The sequence below is a fragment of the Bos indicus genome, chromosome 9, assembly GCF_029378745.1.
Source record: "Bos indicus isolate NIAB-ARS_2022 breed Sahiwal x Tharparkar chromosome 9, NIAB-ARS_B.indTharparkar_mat_pri_1.0, whole genome shotgun sequence".
NCBI classification, from domain to species: Eukaryota; Metazoa; Chordata; class Mammalia; order Artiodactyla; family Bovidae; genus Bos; species Bos indicus.
The window spans coordinates 56,865,543-56,881,756 of record NC_091768.1 but is presented as its reverse complement, the minus strand read 5'-3'; the positions used below and the strand labels follow the sequence as shown (position 1 = coordinate 56,881,756).

The following is a 16,214-nucleotide window of genomic DNA, read 5'->3' as shown; positions in this document are numbered from 1 at the left end:
ATTTTGAACTGTTATAGCCCTTCTTATAGTTCATGTGCTCATTTTTACCAGAGTAACAATTTCCTAATATCTCTTGCTTAGTTATCACAAAGGGATTAACTTTAAAGAGATAATATTCTGGCCAAAATATAGACTCACTTCTGAAAGAAAAAGATAATTGTTTCCCAAAGAGGAAAGTACGTGTATCTTATATAGGGTTTAAATGCAAGTTTGCATTAGACACTTTGCATTTATTTGTGTTATTTATTAGAAGGGAAAAACAATGTACCATATGTATCCCTCTGGAGAGGAAAAGCATTACTATCATTCTGAGGAGGAGCATTACCTATGAAGAGTACCTGTGATACATGGCTAAGACATTGGTGGGAGTATAGTCACAAATCTGCTCTGCCCTAAATTATCACAGATGAGAATGACTGCGGAGGAAAGACATAGCCTTTCATCCCAAGTGGTTAGCAAATTTTCTCAAGTTATAAATGGAGACATAGATACACCTAAAGATTGCTATGAGAAAAATGCAATCACATTCTGCTACTTCTTTAAAAAAAAAAACAAAAAACTTAAGACATGATTTTCTTAAAATTCTTTGACTCCTTCAAAAGAGGAGTAGAGGACTATTTGAGGATGTGTGATAAGAGAAAAAAATAAAGGTGCTGAATTTTACATATGGGAAGTGTGTGTATATAAGCCATGTAAAAACACATTTGAAAGTAATAAATATTGGAATTAGATAAACCAAAGTAGTTGTATTCAAGAGGGGATAATTTTTCTTCTGTTTTTGTTTTCTTTATATTATTTTTGCAATTTAAAAATTATATAAAGATTTTTTTTATTAGCCTGAGTGGAAAAAAATGCCAGCTTAGGTTATTTCCCCACAGAAGAACAGAGTGCTCTGGCAAACTTTACAGCCTGTCAGAGAAGTTTTTGACATTAAGGCCTAATATTAACCAGTGTTTTGGCTTGTGACCTAGTATGTTCCTATGTTTATTGTAGATGCTGTAATCTGTTCTAGGTCTGTGTAGCATTCATAAAGGGTATTTCTACTTTGGTTCTGTAACTAACCAACCTTGGGGGCCACAAAATTTCAGTCTGAAGAAAGGATCTTAAAGGCTCTTAAAGGGTCTTTTTTAAGCAGAAAGGAAAAGGCCATAAATAAAAATAAGAACATCTATAAAAAAATCTCATTGGTAAAGTCAATTTTATACTAAAGGCATGGATCAACCCCTTAAAAAGTAAATATGAAGATTATAAGAAAGTATAAAGTCAACTATAACTACAATTAGTTAAGGAATATAGAAAATGAAAAGATGTAAAATATCATGTTAAAAACATAAAAGCACAGAAGGGAGGAAATATAGTGCTTTTAGAATTCATTCAAACTTATGATGAGCAGCCCTAAATAAACCGCATGTATATAGGTCAATATTCATGAACCTTATGATAGCTACAAACCATAAACATATATGTATATGCACACACACACACACACACACACACACACACACACACACAAGAGAAACCCAAGCATAACATTTTAAAAATTCTAAAACCATAAGGGAAGAGACTAAAATAAGAAAGAAAAAGAGAAGAACTACATAAACAACCAGAAAACAATAAATAAAATGGCAAGTACATACATGTCAGTAATCATGTATTCAGCAATCAAAGGGACAGAATCAGAGAGAACATTTAAAAATACCCTGGGACTAACGAAAATGGAAACAGAACTTTGAAAAATTAATGTTGTTGTTGTTCAGTTGCTTACTTGTGTCTGACACTTTGCAACCCCATGAACTGCAGCACTCCAGGCTTCCCTGTCCTTCACTGTCTTCTGTAGTTTCTTCAAACTTATGTCCACTGAGTAAATGATGCCATCCACCCATCTCATCCTAGGAGTCACTCTTCTCGTACTGCCCTCAATCTTTTCCAGATCAGGATCTTTTCCAGTGAGTCAGCACTTTGCATCAGGTGACCAAACTATTGGAGTTTCAGCATCAGTCCTTCCAATGAATACTCGGGATTGATCTCGTTTAGGAATAATTGGTTGGATCTCCTTGCAGTCCAAGGGACTCTCAAGAGTCTTCTCCAACACCACAGTTCAAAAGCATCAATTCCTCGGCCCTCAGCTTTCTTTATAGTCCAACTCTTACATCCATACATGACCACTGGAAAAACCATAGCTTTGATTAGATAGACCTTTGTTGGTAAAATAATGTCTCTGCTTTTTAATATGCTGTCTAGATTGGTCATAATTTTTCTTCCAAGGAGCAAGCATCTTTTAATTTCATAGCTGCAGTCACCATCTTCAGTTATTTTGGAACCCCCCAAAATAAATCTCTCACTGTTTCCATTGTTTCCCCATCTATTTGCCATGAAGTGATGGGACAAGATGCCATGATCTTGGTTTTCTGAATGTTGAGTTTTAAGCCAACTTTCTCACTCTCCTCTTCACTTTCATCAAGAGGCTCTTTAATTCTTCTTTGCTTTCTGCCATAAGTGTGGTGTCATTTGAGGTTGTGGTGTCATATATGTGTGTCATATATGAGGTTATTGACATTTCTCCCAGAAATCTTGATTCCAGCCTATGATTCATCTAGCCCGGGATTTCCCATGATATACTCTGTATATAAGTTAAATAAGCAGGGTGACAATATGCAGCCTTGACATACATCTTTCCCAATTTTGAAGCAGTCCATTGTTTCATATCAAGTATTAACTGTTGCTTCTTGTCCTGCATACAGGTTTTTCAGGAGGCAGGTAAGGTGGTTTGGTATTCTCAACTCTTCAGAATTTTCCACAGTTTTGTGATCCACACAAAAGCTTTAGCACAGTCAGTGAAGCAGAAGTAGATATTTTTCTGGAATTATCTTGCTTTTTCTGTGATCCAGTGATGTTGGCAATTTGATCTCTGGTTCCCTTGCCTTTTCTAAATGTAGGTTGTACATCTGGAAGTTCTTGGTTTTTGTATTGTTGAAGCCACACTTGGAGAATTCTGAGCATTTCTCTGCTTGTGTGTGAGATGAGTGCAATTGTGCAGTAGTTTGAACATTCTTTGGCATTGCCTTTCTTTGGGATTGGAATGAAAACTGACTTTTTCTAATTATGTGGCCACTGCTGAATTTTCCAAATTTGCTGGCCTATTGAGTGCAGCACTTTAACAGCATCATCTTTTAGGATTTGAAATTGCTCAGCTGGAATTCCATCACCTCCACTAACTCTTCCTAGTAATGTTTTCTAAGACTCACTTAACTTCACACTTCACACTCCGGAATGTCCGGTTTCAGGTGAGTGACCACACCATCATGGTTATCCCAGTCATTAAGACCTTTTTTTCTTGCCCCCTCTTCTTAGTCTCTTCTGGCTTCTGTTAGGTCCTTACTGTTTATGTCCTTTATTGGGTCCATCTTTCCATGAAATGTTCTCTTGGTGTCTTTAGTATTTTTGCAGAGATCTCTAGTCTTTCCCATTCTATTCTTTTCCTCTATTTCTTTGCATTGTGCACTTAAGGTTTTCTTATCTCTTCTTGCTATTCTTTGGAACTTTACATTCAGCTTGGTATATCTTTTCCTTTCTCCTTTGCCTTTCATTTCTTCTCTCAGCTATTGTAAGGCCTCCTCACACAACCGTTTTACATTGTTGCATTTATTTTTTTGAGGATGGTTTTGGTCACCATCTCCTGTGCAATGTAATGTACCTCTGTTCATAGTTCTTTAGGCACTCTGTCAACCACATCTAATCCCTTGAATCTCTTTATCACTTCCAAATAAGGGATTTGATTCAGGTCATATCTAATGGCCTAGTAGTTTTCTTTACTTTCTTCGATTTAAGTCTTAATTTTGCAATGGAATAATCAATGGAATATGGCAAAAGCAATTATAAGAGGGAATCATAGTGAACAGCCTTACCTCAAGAAATGAGAAAAATTCTAAATAAACAATTGAACTACATACCTAAAGGAACCAGAAAAGAAGAATAAACAAAGCCTAAAGTTCATAGAAGTAAGGAAATAATAAAGATCAGAGTACAAAAAAATGAAATAGATACTAATAAATAGAAAAATATCAATGATACTAAGCTAGTTCTTTGAAAATATAGAATAGATAAAGTTTAGCCAGACTCAAGAAAAAAAAAAGAGTATTCAAGTAAATAAAATCTGAAAGTAAAGAGAAGAAATGCTAACCCATACCACAGAAATACAAAGAATCATTAGAGACTGCTGTGAACAATTATGTCAGCAAATTGAGAAACCTAGAATAAATTCTTAGAAACATCCACTCTTCCAAGATAAATCAGGAAAAAGCAGAAGATATTAACAGAATTATTAATAATTCAGTGAATCAATAATCAAAAAAACTTCCAACAATTAAAGTTCAAGTCCAAATGGCTTCTCTTCACAGGTGATTTCTACCAAATGTTTAAAGAAGTATTAATACCTATTTTTCTCAAATTATTTTTTTAATTGAAGAGGAACACTTCTGAAATCATTTTCTGAGACCAACATTACCCTGACTGATACCAAAACCAGATAAAGATACATCCAAAAAAAAAAAAAGAAAAAATCCAGGCCATTATCCCCAATGGACTTAAATGAAACTATTCTCAATACAATATTAGCAAAATAAATTCAACAATTGAATAAGAGGATAGTTGTACCATGACCAAGTGTGAGTTATTCCAAAGATGGGAGAATGGTTCAGTATCTTCAAGTCAAGCAAAATGATACATCACATTAATAAAGCAAAGTATAATAATTATACCATCATCTCAATAGATGCAGAAAAGTGTTTGACAAAATTCAGCATCTGTTTATGATAAAAACTCTGCACACAGTAGGTATAGAGAGTAACATATGCCAACATAAAAAAGTTATACATGATAAACTCATAGATAACATCATCCTAAATGGTGGAAAACAAAGTTATCCCTCTGAGATCAGGAAGAAATCAAGGATGCCCATTCTTGCAAGGTATATTCAACATTATTGAAAATGCTGGCTGCAGCAATCAGATAAGAAAAAAATAAAGAAATCCAAATGGGAAAGGAAGAAGTAAACTGTTACTCTTTGCAAGTTACATGACAAGATATATAGAAAATATTAAAGATGCTACCAAAAAAGTATTAAAACAAACAAATGAATTCAGTAATGTTGCAGCATACAAAGTAAATATATAGAAATATGTTTTATTTCTGTAGCAAACTATCAGAAAGCAAAATTAAGGAGATACCATTTACAATTATACCAGAGAACAAAATACCTAGGAATAAATTTAATCAAGGAGGTGAAAAATCTGTACTCTGAAAGCTATAAGACATCAATAAAGGAAACTGAAGATGAAGCAAGTGAAAAGATAGACTGTGTTCATGGATTGGAAGAATTACTGTTGTTAAAATGTCATTGCTACACAAAGCAATCTATATATTCAGTGCAATCCTGATCAAAATACCCATGGCAGTTTTTAGAGAACAAGAATAAACAATCCTAAACTTTGAGGAAACAACACACCCTAAAAAGTCAAAAGCAGTCTTGAGAAGGAAGAAAGCTGTAGGTATCATGCCATAAACAGTATAATACTGGCACAAAAACAGACACACAGATCAACGGAACAGAACAGAGAAGCTGCAAATAAATCTATGCTTATACAGTTAACTAATCATTTGGCAAAGGAGGCAAGAATAGAAAATGGGGGAAAAGACAGTCTCTTTAATAAAATGATGTTCTGAAAACTGGACAACTGCACAAAAGAATGAAACTAGACCATTTTCCTACATACCATACAAAAATAAATTCAAAATGAATTAAACCTTAAATATAAGACCTGAATCCATAAAACACCTGGAAGAAAACATACAGAATTTGCTGTTTGATATTGGTCTTTGCAGTATTTTCTGGATGTGTCTCTTCAAGCAAGGGCATCAGAAGGAAAACTAAGCAATGGCAGTACATTAAACTAAAATGTTTTTGTGCACAGCAAAAGAAACCATACTGTCAACAACAAAAAAAGGCAGCTTAATGCATGTGAGAAGGCATTTGCAAATGATGTATTTGATAAGGGCTTACTATCCAAACTATATAAAGAACTCATACAACTCATAATCCTCCAAGTCTACTTAAAATATGGACAAAAGACCTGAATAGACATTTTTTTCAAAGAAGACAGATGACCTGCAGACAGGTGAAATGATGCTCAGTATCATTCATCATCAGGGAACTATAAATCAAAACCACAGTGACATACAATCTCGCATCTATCAGATGCCCATTATCAAAAGATAAATAACAAGTATTGGTGATGATGTGGAGAGAGGGGAACATTGGTGCACTGTTGGTGGGAATGTAAATTTGTGTAGTAACTGTGGAAAACAGTTGAGAAATTCCTCAAAAAATTAAAAAAAAAAAAAAGAACTAACATGGATCCAACCATTCCACTTCTGGGTATTTATTCAAAGAAAATGAAAACCCTAATTTGGAAAGACATATGCATCCCAAAGTTCACTGCAGTGTTCATTGATAGATGAATTAATAAGGAAGATGTGAGATATACACACAGGAATAAAACATAAAACCAAATCTGGCCATTTTTAACAAGGTGGATGGACCTAGAGGGTATTATAAAGTGAAATAATTCAGAAGGACAAAGACAGCTACTATCTGATCTTGTTAAAGATAAAACGAATGAGAAAACAAAGCAAATAGAATCCTAAAACAGAAAACAACTCAGTAGATGCCAGAGGAGAGGGAAGTTACAGGATGAGCAAAATAGGACAAGTAGATTAAGAGGTACAAACTTCCAGTTATAAATTAAGTCACTGGGATAGAATATACAGTATAGGGAATATGGTCAGTGAAATTGTAATAACTGTGTGGTGACTTGGTAACTGGATTTAAAGTGGTGGTCATTTTGTAATGTACAAAATTGTTGCATCACTGTGAGCCACACCTGGAACCAGTATAGTATTTTAACTCAATTATACTTAAATAAAAAAAGATAAAATATTCCTCTTTACTTTGAGCCACAGAAATACAATCACAAATATTTTACACTGTGATATTCATTCCTATTCCCTGGAGGTATGAAAATTAATTGACTTTTTCTAACTTATAATTTTAAAATTCTTTAAAACTGTTACTGTATATTTTCTTCCTTGAAACTCTTAGCTCATATCTGATATATATATATATATATATATATATATATATATATATATATATATATGATTTTATGTTCATTCAGCCATGTCTCTGTGAACTAACTAGCTAGTTTTCAGTGTCTGCTTTAACTTGTATCATGCAGAATGGAATAGAAGTCCAGAAATTGTATTTTCAGTGCAGGAATGTAGGAGATATTTACAATGAATACTTGTAGTAGATGCCAACCGTGGTCTTTTCCAACTTCTAGAACCAACCAAGACTCTATTCCCGATCTTGTATGGTGCCAAAAGTGATTGACCCAAAGCATAAGATAGCTCAATAAGATCCTTTCTTTTGGGAATTTGAAACCTCCCTGAATATTAGGAATGACCTGAATGAAGCACTTCAGTAGCAAAACTCTGAATAGAAATTCCAAGTTTCTATAGCTCAGCCCTGGGAAAATCTTAGTTTCTGCTTTTTCTCTAGCACATCTTTTGGTTTTGGATTCTACTTCTGGATCCTGCTTTTAGATTTTCTAACAGTTTCTTTTGTTTGAAGATTGATTGGGCCTTAAGGTATATGTCCTATTTAGATCCACACAAAAGCAGACTGGGTAAGGGGAAGCATCAGAGAAAAGAGAGAAAAAATGAATATTTTTATCATGACAGGCAGTTGAGGAGAAAGATTAAATAGAAAACAGGGGTTAACAACATTATGAAGGAAGTATGAAAAGCTAGGGCAAGTGTGCTCATTTAGGCAACCAGTAGATCATTGTTGGGCTTTAAAAATAAAATTTCAAGGAACTAAAGCTGTACTGTATATTTTTTCTTCTATTTTTATTGGAATACAATTGCTTTACAATGTTGCATTAGTTTCTGTTGTACAACATTGTGAATGAGCCCTGTGTATACATATATCCCATCCTTTTTAAGCCTTCCTCCCATCCCTCCATTCCACATATCTAGGTCATCACAGAGCATCGAGCTGAGTTTCTTGTGTTATAGAGCTGCTTCCCACTAGCTATCTATTTTACTCATGGTAATGTATATGTGTCAGTGTTACTCTCTCAATTCATCCTCCCTCTCCTCCCCCCAATTTGTCCACAAGTCCATTCTCTACATCTTAGTATAACTCTATTCCTGCCCTGCAAATAGGTTCAACAGTAACATTTTTCTATTAATAGATTCCATATATATGTGGTAATATACAATTTGTTTTTCTGACTTACTTCAATCTGATAGGGTCAAGGTTCATCCATATCACTTAAAGTAACTCAATTTCATTCCCTTTTTATGGCTGAGTAATAGTCCATCACTGGAGAAGGCAATGGCACCCCACTCCAGTACTCTTGCCTGGAAAATCCCATGGACAGAAGAGCCTGGTAGGCTGCAGTCCACGGGGTTGCTAAGAGTCGGACATGACTGAGCGACTTCACTTTGACTTTAAAGTTGCACGCATTGGAGAAAGAAATGGCAACCCACTCCAGTATTCTTGCCTGGAGAATCCCAGGGATGGGGGAGCCTGGTGGGCTGCCAACTATGGGGTCTCACAGAGTCAGACACGACTAAAGCGACTTAGCAAGCAAGCAAGCAAGCAATACTCCATCACACACACACACACACACCCCATATCTTCTTTATCCATTCATCTGTTGATGGACATCTGGCTGCTGTCCTAACTATTGTAAATAGTGCTGCAGCGAACATTGGAGTCCATGTGTTTTTTTGAATTATGGTTTTATCAGGGTATATGCACAGTAGTGGGATTGCTGGGTCATATGATAGTTCTCTGTTTAGTGTTTTTTTTTTTTTATGCTTTATACTTAGTTGTGTTTATTTTTTCACAATGATCTTGTGTATGGTACAATTTTATAACAAGATTATTTTAAGAAAATAAACATATCACTTAAATATGCTATTCAAGTTTACACTTCTAATATGTAGAGACAGGGCTTGAACTTAGACACTCTGAACACAAAACTTTAATTCTTAATACATATCATTCATGATATTTTTTCCTCAATTTCTTAATGAATATTGGCATCATGGATAAACTGAGACACAGCTCAGCACTCACTCTTTAGTGAAGGACTCCTATACTAGGTCTAATATACAAATGTTTTTGAAAAGCTTTCTATCATTTTCTCAGTCAGTGGCAGAGTAAATGAGATTGTAAAATTTGGCAAAGGTGTTACATCAATACTGCTCTTTCTTTATGGGGCATCCATCATTTTACCATGGAGTATGGAAAATTAAGATTTTCCAACACATACATGATATTGGGGAAAATATGACACAAGGGAAATTGTTCACCCTCCTAATGAATGAAGGATGTTCAAATGGAAAAAAAATAGAGAGGCAGCAAGGAAAAAGGGTAAGAATGTTGCAGATAAGCACAGGTGTGTCAGATGCACCTACAGTAAGAGGCACTATAGAGGAGTGAGTGTGAATGTAAGAAGACTCAACGGCTTGGTGAGAACAGAGTCATGGGGGCACCACAGTTCATAGGATTGAAATATGGAACTATGTTCTGAGGAAAGGAACATGAAGAGAATGTATAAATGGGAAACCCATGGTTGGTGACATTGAGAAATAAGACAGTGTGAGCCTCATAGTCTAGGAAAACCCCAACACGATGGGGAGAAACACTCAGGGAGAGGCTTAAAATCACAGGACCTGAGAAGGAAGACTCAAAGGCATTATATACAGAATCATGTTTTAACCCTATGACCCAATAGCCATTTTTAGGTTGATATCTTGAATAAACATTGTGACAATTTCCACAATTTCTATTTTTAGGTTTATATCCTGAAAAACCAATTGGATAATTTCCATTTCCTCAATTTCCAAATACTGATGGTACTATCATGGTATTTTCACATTTTTCACCACATACCCCCAGGATCCAGGCACTTTTCTTTGACACGTCTACCTCCCAGTAATGTCTCCCTGATGTGATAACTGGGGAGCCCAGGACACCAAAAGTTTCATAATTATAATTCAAGTATGCATTATAGCCTTGGTCACTGGATGCATATCTAACTTGTGTCTGATCCGGAGAAATGACAACATTTGCACACTTGGGAGAATTCAGGGTCATCTGAACCCAGTAGCGTTGCACATCTGTCAGCTCATTAAACACATGCAGTATCTCTCTCAGATCAGGAGCTCGAAACACTCTCCTCTGTTCCTTGGGGAAAGATTTTGGCTTCTTCAGAGCCAAGGTTTCACTCCTTTTCATGATAACATTCACATCCTGCAGCAGCTCCACTGTTGATCCCTGCAAATGGCGCTCCACATCTGAGATGAGATTGCTCACCAATAGCTTCTCTTGGACCAGATCATTCTTAGATCCTGCCAGCTCTTTGAGAATAACTCCCAACTCATCCTTCAGTTTTCTCAGTTCCTTAATCTCCTCATTGTCCAGGATTTGTCTTAGTTGTGTAAACTTTCCCTGGACATTTTGTATCTCATTTTGTATTTGAATCTTCCAAGTAGACATCTCTTCTCTGACTTTAATTTCCAACTCCTCAGCTTCCTGTTTTTTCCCCTTCAGCCTCTGCAGACATGATTGGAGCTTTTTCTGGTACTCTGGCACAATCTCCTCCATGAGGAATGTGTTGTGACCTCGGTGCTCCTGAGATCACTCGCAAAGACAACAAATGACCTTCCCATCCTGCTCACAGAAGAGGTGGAGTTTCTCTCCATGGTGAGCACAGAGATTTCTCTCTTGCTCCACCTCTGGGCTCACCTTAACCTCTCAGAGTCTCTGCACTATATCGGCCACATGCCTGTTAGGCCGCAGGTTCCCAGGCTTAAGGAACCTCCATACTGTTCTTTGTATCAGTTCAGTTCAGTCACTCAGACATGTCTGATTCTTTGCAACCCCATGAATTGCAACATGCCAGGCCTCCCTGTCCATCACCAACTCCCAGAGTTCACTCAAAACCATGTCCATCGAGTAGGTGATGCCATCCAGCCATCTCATCATCTGTCGTCCCCTTCTCCTCCTGCCCCCAATCCCTCCCAGCATCAGAGTCTTCTCCAATGAGTCAACTCTTCACATAAGGTGGCCAAAGTACTGGCCATGATAAGTACTGGAGCTTCAGCTTTAGCATCATTCCTTCCAAAGAAATCCCAAGACTGATCTCCTTTAGGATGGACTGGTTGGATCTCCTTGCAGTCCAAGGGACTCTTTCAAGAGTCTTCTCCAACACCACAGTTCAAAAGCATCAATTCTTTGGCGCTCAGCTTTTTTCACAGTCCAACTCTCACATCCATACATGACTACTGAAAAAACCATAGCCTTGACTAGAAGGACCTTTGTTGGCAAAGTAATGTTTTCATATGCTTTTCAATATGCTATCTCGGTTGGTCATAACTTTCCTTCCAAGGAGTAAGCGTCTTTTAATTTCATGGCTGCAGTCACCATTTGCAGTGATTTTGGAGCCCCAAAAAATAAAGTCTGACACTGTTTCCAGTGTTTCCCTATCTGCTTTTCAATATGCTATCTAGGTTGGTCATAACTTTTCTTCCAAGGAACGAGCGTCTTTTAATTTCATGGCTGCAGTCACCATTTGCAGTGATTTTGGAGCCCCCAAAAATAAAGTCTGACACTGTTTCCAGTGTTTCCCTATCTATTTCCCATGAAGTGATGGGACCAGATGCCATGATCTTCGTCTTCTGAATGTTGAGTTTTAAGCCAACTTTTTCACTCTCCTCTTTCACCTTCATCAAGAGGCTTTTTAGTTCCTCTTCACTTTCTGCCATAAGGGTGGTGTCATCTGCATATCTGAGGTTATTGATATTTCTCCCAGCAATCTTGATTCCAGCTTGTGCTTCTTCCAGCCCAGCATTTCTCATGATGTACTCCGCATAGAAGTTAAATAAGCAGGGTGACAATATACAGCCTTGACGTACTCCTTTTCATATTTGGAACCAGTCTGTTGTTCCATGTCCAGTTCTAACTGTTGCTTCCTGACCAGCATACAGGTTTCTCAAGAGGCAGGTTCTCTTGAAGAGTTTTCCACAGTTTATTGTGATCCACACAGTCAAAGGCTTTGGCATAGTCAATAAAGCAGAAATAGATGTTTTTCTGGAACTCTCTTCCTTTTTCCATGATCCATGGGCTATATCAATTTACCTTCCCAACAGCAGAATAAAAGGGTTCCCTTTTCACCAATCCTCTCCTGTATTGTTTGTAGATTTTTTTTGTGTGGATGGCCATTCTGGTCAGTGTGAGGTGATACCTTTGCAGTTTTGATTTTGATTTCTCTAATAGTGATGTTGAGCATCTTCTCATGTGCTTCTTGGCCATCTGCATGTTTTCTTTGGAGAGATATCTGTTCAGGCCTTACACCCATTTTTTTGATTGGATTGTTTGTTTTTTGGTATTAAAGTCCATAAGCTATTTGGATATTTTTGAGATTAACATTTGTTGCTTCATTTGAAAATATTTTCTCCCATTTGAGGATTGTCTTTTCATCTTGTTTGTGGTTTCCTTTGCTGTGCAAACTGGAGAAGGAAATGGCAATCCACTCCAGTACTATTGCCTGGAAAACCCCATGGAAAGAGGAGCCTGGTAGGCTAGAGTCCATGGGGTCGCAAAGAGTCGGACACGACTGAGTGACTTCACTTACTTACTTACTTTGCTGTGCAAAAGCTCCTAAGTTTAATTAGGTCCCAATTGTTTATTTTGCTTTTATTTTCATTATTTTAGGAAGTGGGTCAAAAAGATCTTGCTGTGATTTATGTCAAAGAGTGCTTTTCCTATGTTTTCCTCTAATAGTCTTATATTGTCCAGTCTCCTATTTAGGTCTTTCATCAATTTCAAGTTTATTTTTGTGTATCGTGTTAGGTAGTGTTCTAATTTCATTCTTTTACATGTAGCTGTCCAGTTTTCCCAGCACCACTTGTTGAAGAAGCTGTCTTTGCTTCATTTTATATTCTTACCTCCTTTGTCATAGTTTATGTGACCATATGTGCATAGGTTTATTTCTGGGCTTTCTATCCTGTACCATTCGTCTATATTTCTTTCTCTGTTCCAGGACCATACTATTTTGATTACTGTGGCTTTGTAGTATAGTCTGAAGTCCTTCTTCACAGAATTGAAACAAGAAAAACTTCCATTTTGTATAGAAATACAAAAGAAACTGAATAGCCAAAATAATCTTGAGAAAGAAAAACTCCAGCTCCGTTTTTCTTTCTCAAGATTATTTTGGCTATTCAGTTTCTTTTGTATTTCTATACAAAATGGAAGTTTTTCTTGTTTCAATTCTGTGAAGAATGCCATTGGTAATTTGATAGGAATTGCATTGAATTTGTAGATTGCTTTAGGAAGTATACTCATTTTCATTATGTTGATTCTTCCAATCCAAGAACATGGTATTTTTCCACATGTTTGTGTTCACTTTGGTTCCTTATATCAGTGTTTTATAGTTTTCTGAGTGTATATATTTTGCTTTCTAAGCTAGATTTATTCCTAGGTAAACTTTTAAGGAGTAGTGTGAGTAGAAAGAAAATGAAAGCATTCTTGGGGTATCTGATTTAAATAAACACAGTTTGAACTTGGTGAGTTATCAAGTAAGGATAGTTTTTTAGCTCACTATGTTTCAGACATATGACTATGTCTGAAGAAGTTAAAGATGAAATAATTAATGAAGTATACAAAAAATATTTCCTGAGAACTAGGAGGTAATGGAATTAATAACTCAACAGTAAACTTTCCTTGAAAAAGGAGAAGTGGATGACAAGTAAGGGATAGTGAAAGATATTTGAATTATTTTGAGGTGTTGTAACAGGTGGACATGGAAACTATTAGTAAGAGTATATTGATATCTTCATTAGGACACAGGCCCCACTACATAATTTGAGTGTCCAGTGCACAAAAGGGGGCCTATGGTTCAAAGTTAAAAATTTCATCATGGCAACAACAGAACTCAAAGCCAAATATGAGTCTTTCTGAGTTAAAATACTCCAAATTATTTTTAATTAAAGAAAACAAGATTTGGGGAGGGAACCTAAAATATAATACAAAGAGTATAAATTAACTTAATAGTGTTACAAATGAATAACATAAATTTATTGAAGGGATGGAGAGAAAAAAAAGAATATAAGGAACTTGCAAAACAATATTTTGATTAATCTAAAAACAGACAAAAACAACTTTACATAACTAGCATTTCTACTAGGAAAATGAGTTGATAATTGAGAGACTGTATTTTTAACTGAGCAAATAAGAAAACAGTGTGGGTAGTAAGTGTCAGGTTTCTTATTGTGGAGAAAAGGAGTTAGAATTAAGGAAAGGAGACTAGAAGTTGTTGAAGTAGAATTAGAAATATCAGTATAAATTCGGGTTTAATATACTTAGGTGAACAAATAGGATATACACACATATGGAGATAAATATGTGTGTGTATAATATATATGTATTTTCTAGCTCTGTCTACTGAAAGGGTCTGGAAACAAAACGAAGTAGCAATTGACATGCTTTTTGGTTTCTGAATGGTAGTTTACAACCAATGGAACCAGAACTCTGAGGAAAAACGGCAGATTCCAGAAAATGGAAAGTACATTAAAGTAAAGGAACATCTTATGGTGGTATAATGTAAGGAAGTGCTCAAAAGATTATTGGAACATGCACCAGTGGCCAAATACCTGGTACAATTAGAGCAAGAAAATAAGTGACAATAGTAATGGATTATAAAACATAAAAAAAAAAATCCATGAGTTCATAATGAATGTACCTATATATGCATGTATACATATATCCATATATATATATATGAATAAATAAATGAGAGAAAAATGACAATTCAAATTAATTGTAGAAGAAATTATGGAAAAAGAAAATTGAAATTTGTTGAAGACTGTAGGTATAACTATTTGGGGCAAGAATTATCAATGGGTGCTAAAGTTAGTGGGTGAAAGTATGATGGAAATGGGGTATTGACATAATCTCAAGTATGTTTCCATCAGATAATTATAAGAACAAAAGGGGAAATGATTACTTTTTAATGGAAAGGCCTAGCAGATCTTTGGAGAAGGCAATGGCACCCCACTCCAGTACTCTTGCCTGGAAAATCCCATGGAAGGCGGAGCCTGGTAGGCTGCAGTCCATGGGGTCGCTAAGAGTCGGACACGACTGAGTGACTTCACTTTCACTTTTCCCTTTCACGCATTGGAGAAGGAAACGGCGGCCCACTCCAGTATTCTTGCCTAGAGAATTCCAGGGACGGGGGAGAGTGGTGGGCTCCCGTCTATGGGGTCGCAGAGTCGGACACGACTGAAGCGACTTAGCAGCAGCAGCAGCAGCAGCAGATCTTACTTGAGTGAAAAAGGTTAATTTGCCAGCAATGAACTATATCAATAACTTGAGCTTCCTGATAAGATACACCAAAGACAAAACATCACTTCTGTGATATACTTCCCCAAATATATAATCTGACCATCAGTTCAGTTCAGTCGCTCAGTCGTGTCCGAGTCTTTGCGACCCCATGAATCACAGCACGCCAGGCCTCCCTGTCCATCACCAACTCCCGGAGTTCACTCAGACTCACGCCCATCGAGTCAGTGATGCCATCCAGCCATTTCATCCTCCGTCGTCCCCTTCTTCTCCTGCCCCCAATCCCTCCCAGCATCAGAGTCTTTTCCAATGAGTCAACTCTTCGCATGAGGTGGCCAAAGTACTGGAGTTTCAGCTTTAGCATCATTCCTACCAAAGAAATCCCAGGGCTGATCTCCATCAGACAACCTTAAATCATGAGATTTCTGTGAGATAACTTACTGATATTGTTCAAAAGATTCAAGATCACAGCAGATAAAAACAAGGAATTGTCCCAGATAAAGTGGTCTAAAGAAACATGACATATAAATGCAATATGTGGTCCTGATTGGGTTCTGGACAAGAAAAAGGATATTAGTGGGACGACTGAAGAAATTTCAATGATGTCTCTAGATTTTGACAAGTGTTGTCTCAAGGTTAATTTCCTAGTTTTGATTATTTTATTGTGTAATGGTGTTAACATTTGGAGAATATGGATACAACATTTTTGTATTAATTTCAAAATGTTTTTTATAAATCTGGA

At 36.4% G+C, this 16,214-nt stretch overlaps 1 protein-coding gene across 1 annotated transcript; it reads right to left on the bottom strand.

Moving 5' to 3' along the window:
* Nucleotides 1–9,952: 9,952 nt before the first annotated feature.
* LOC109563642 (tripartite motif-containing protein 5-like) lies at nucleotides 9,953–10,923 on the bottom strand. The gene has a single exon (XM_019966981.2). The coding sequence runs from the start codon at nucleotides 10,736–10,738 to the stop codon at nucleotides 9,968–9,970; it is 771 nt and encodes a 256-aa protein (XP_019822540.2). The 5' UTR covers nucleotides 10,739–10,923; the 3' UTR covers nucleotides 9,953–9,967.
* Nucleotides 10,924–16,214: the final 5,291 nt, after the last annotated feature.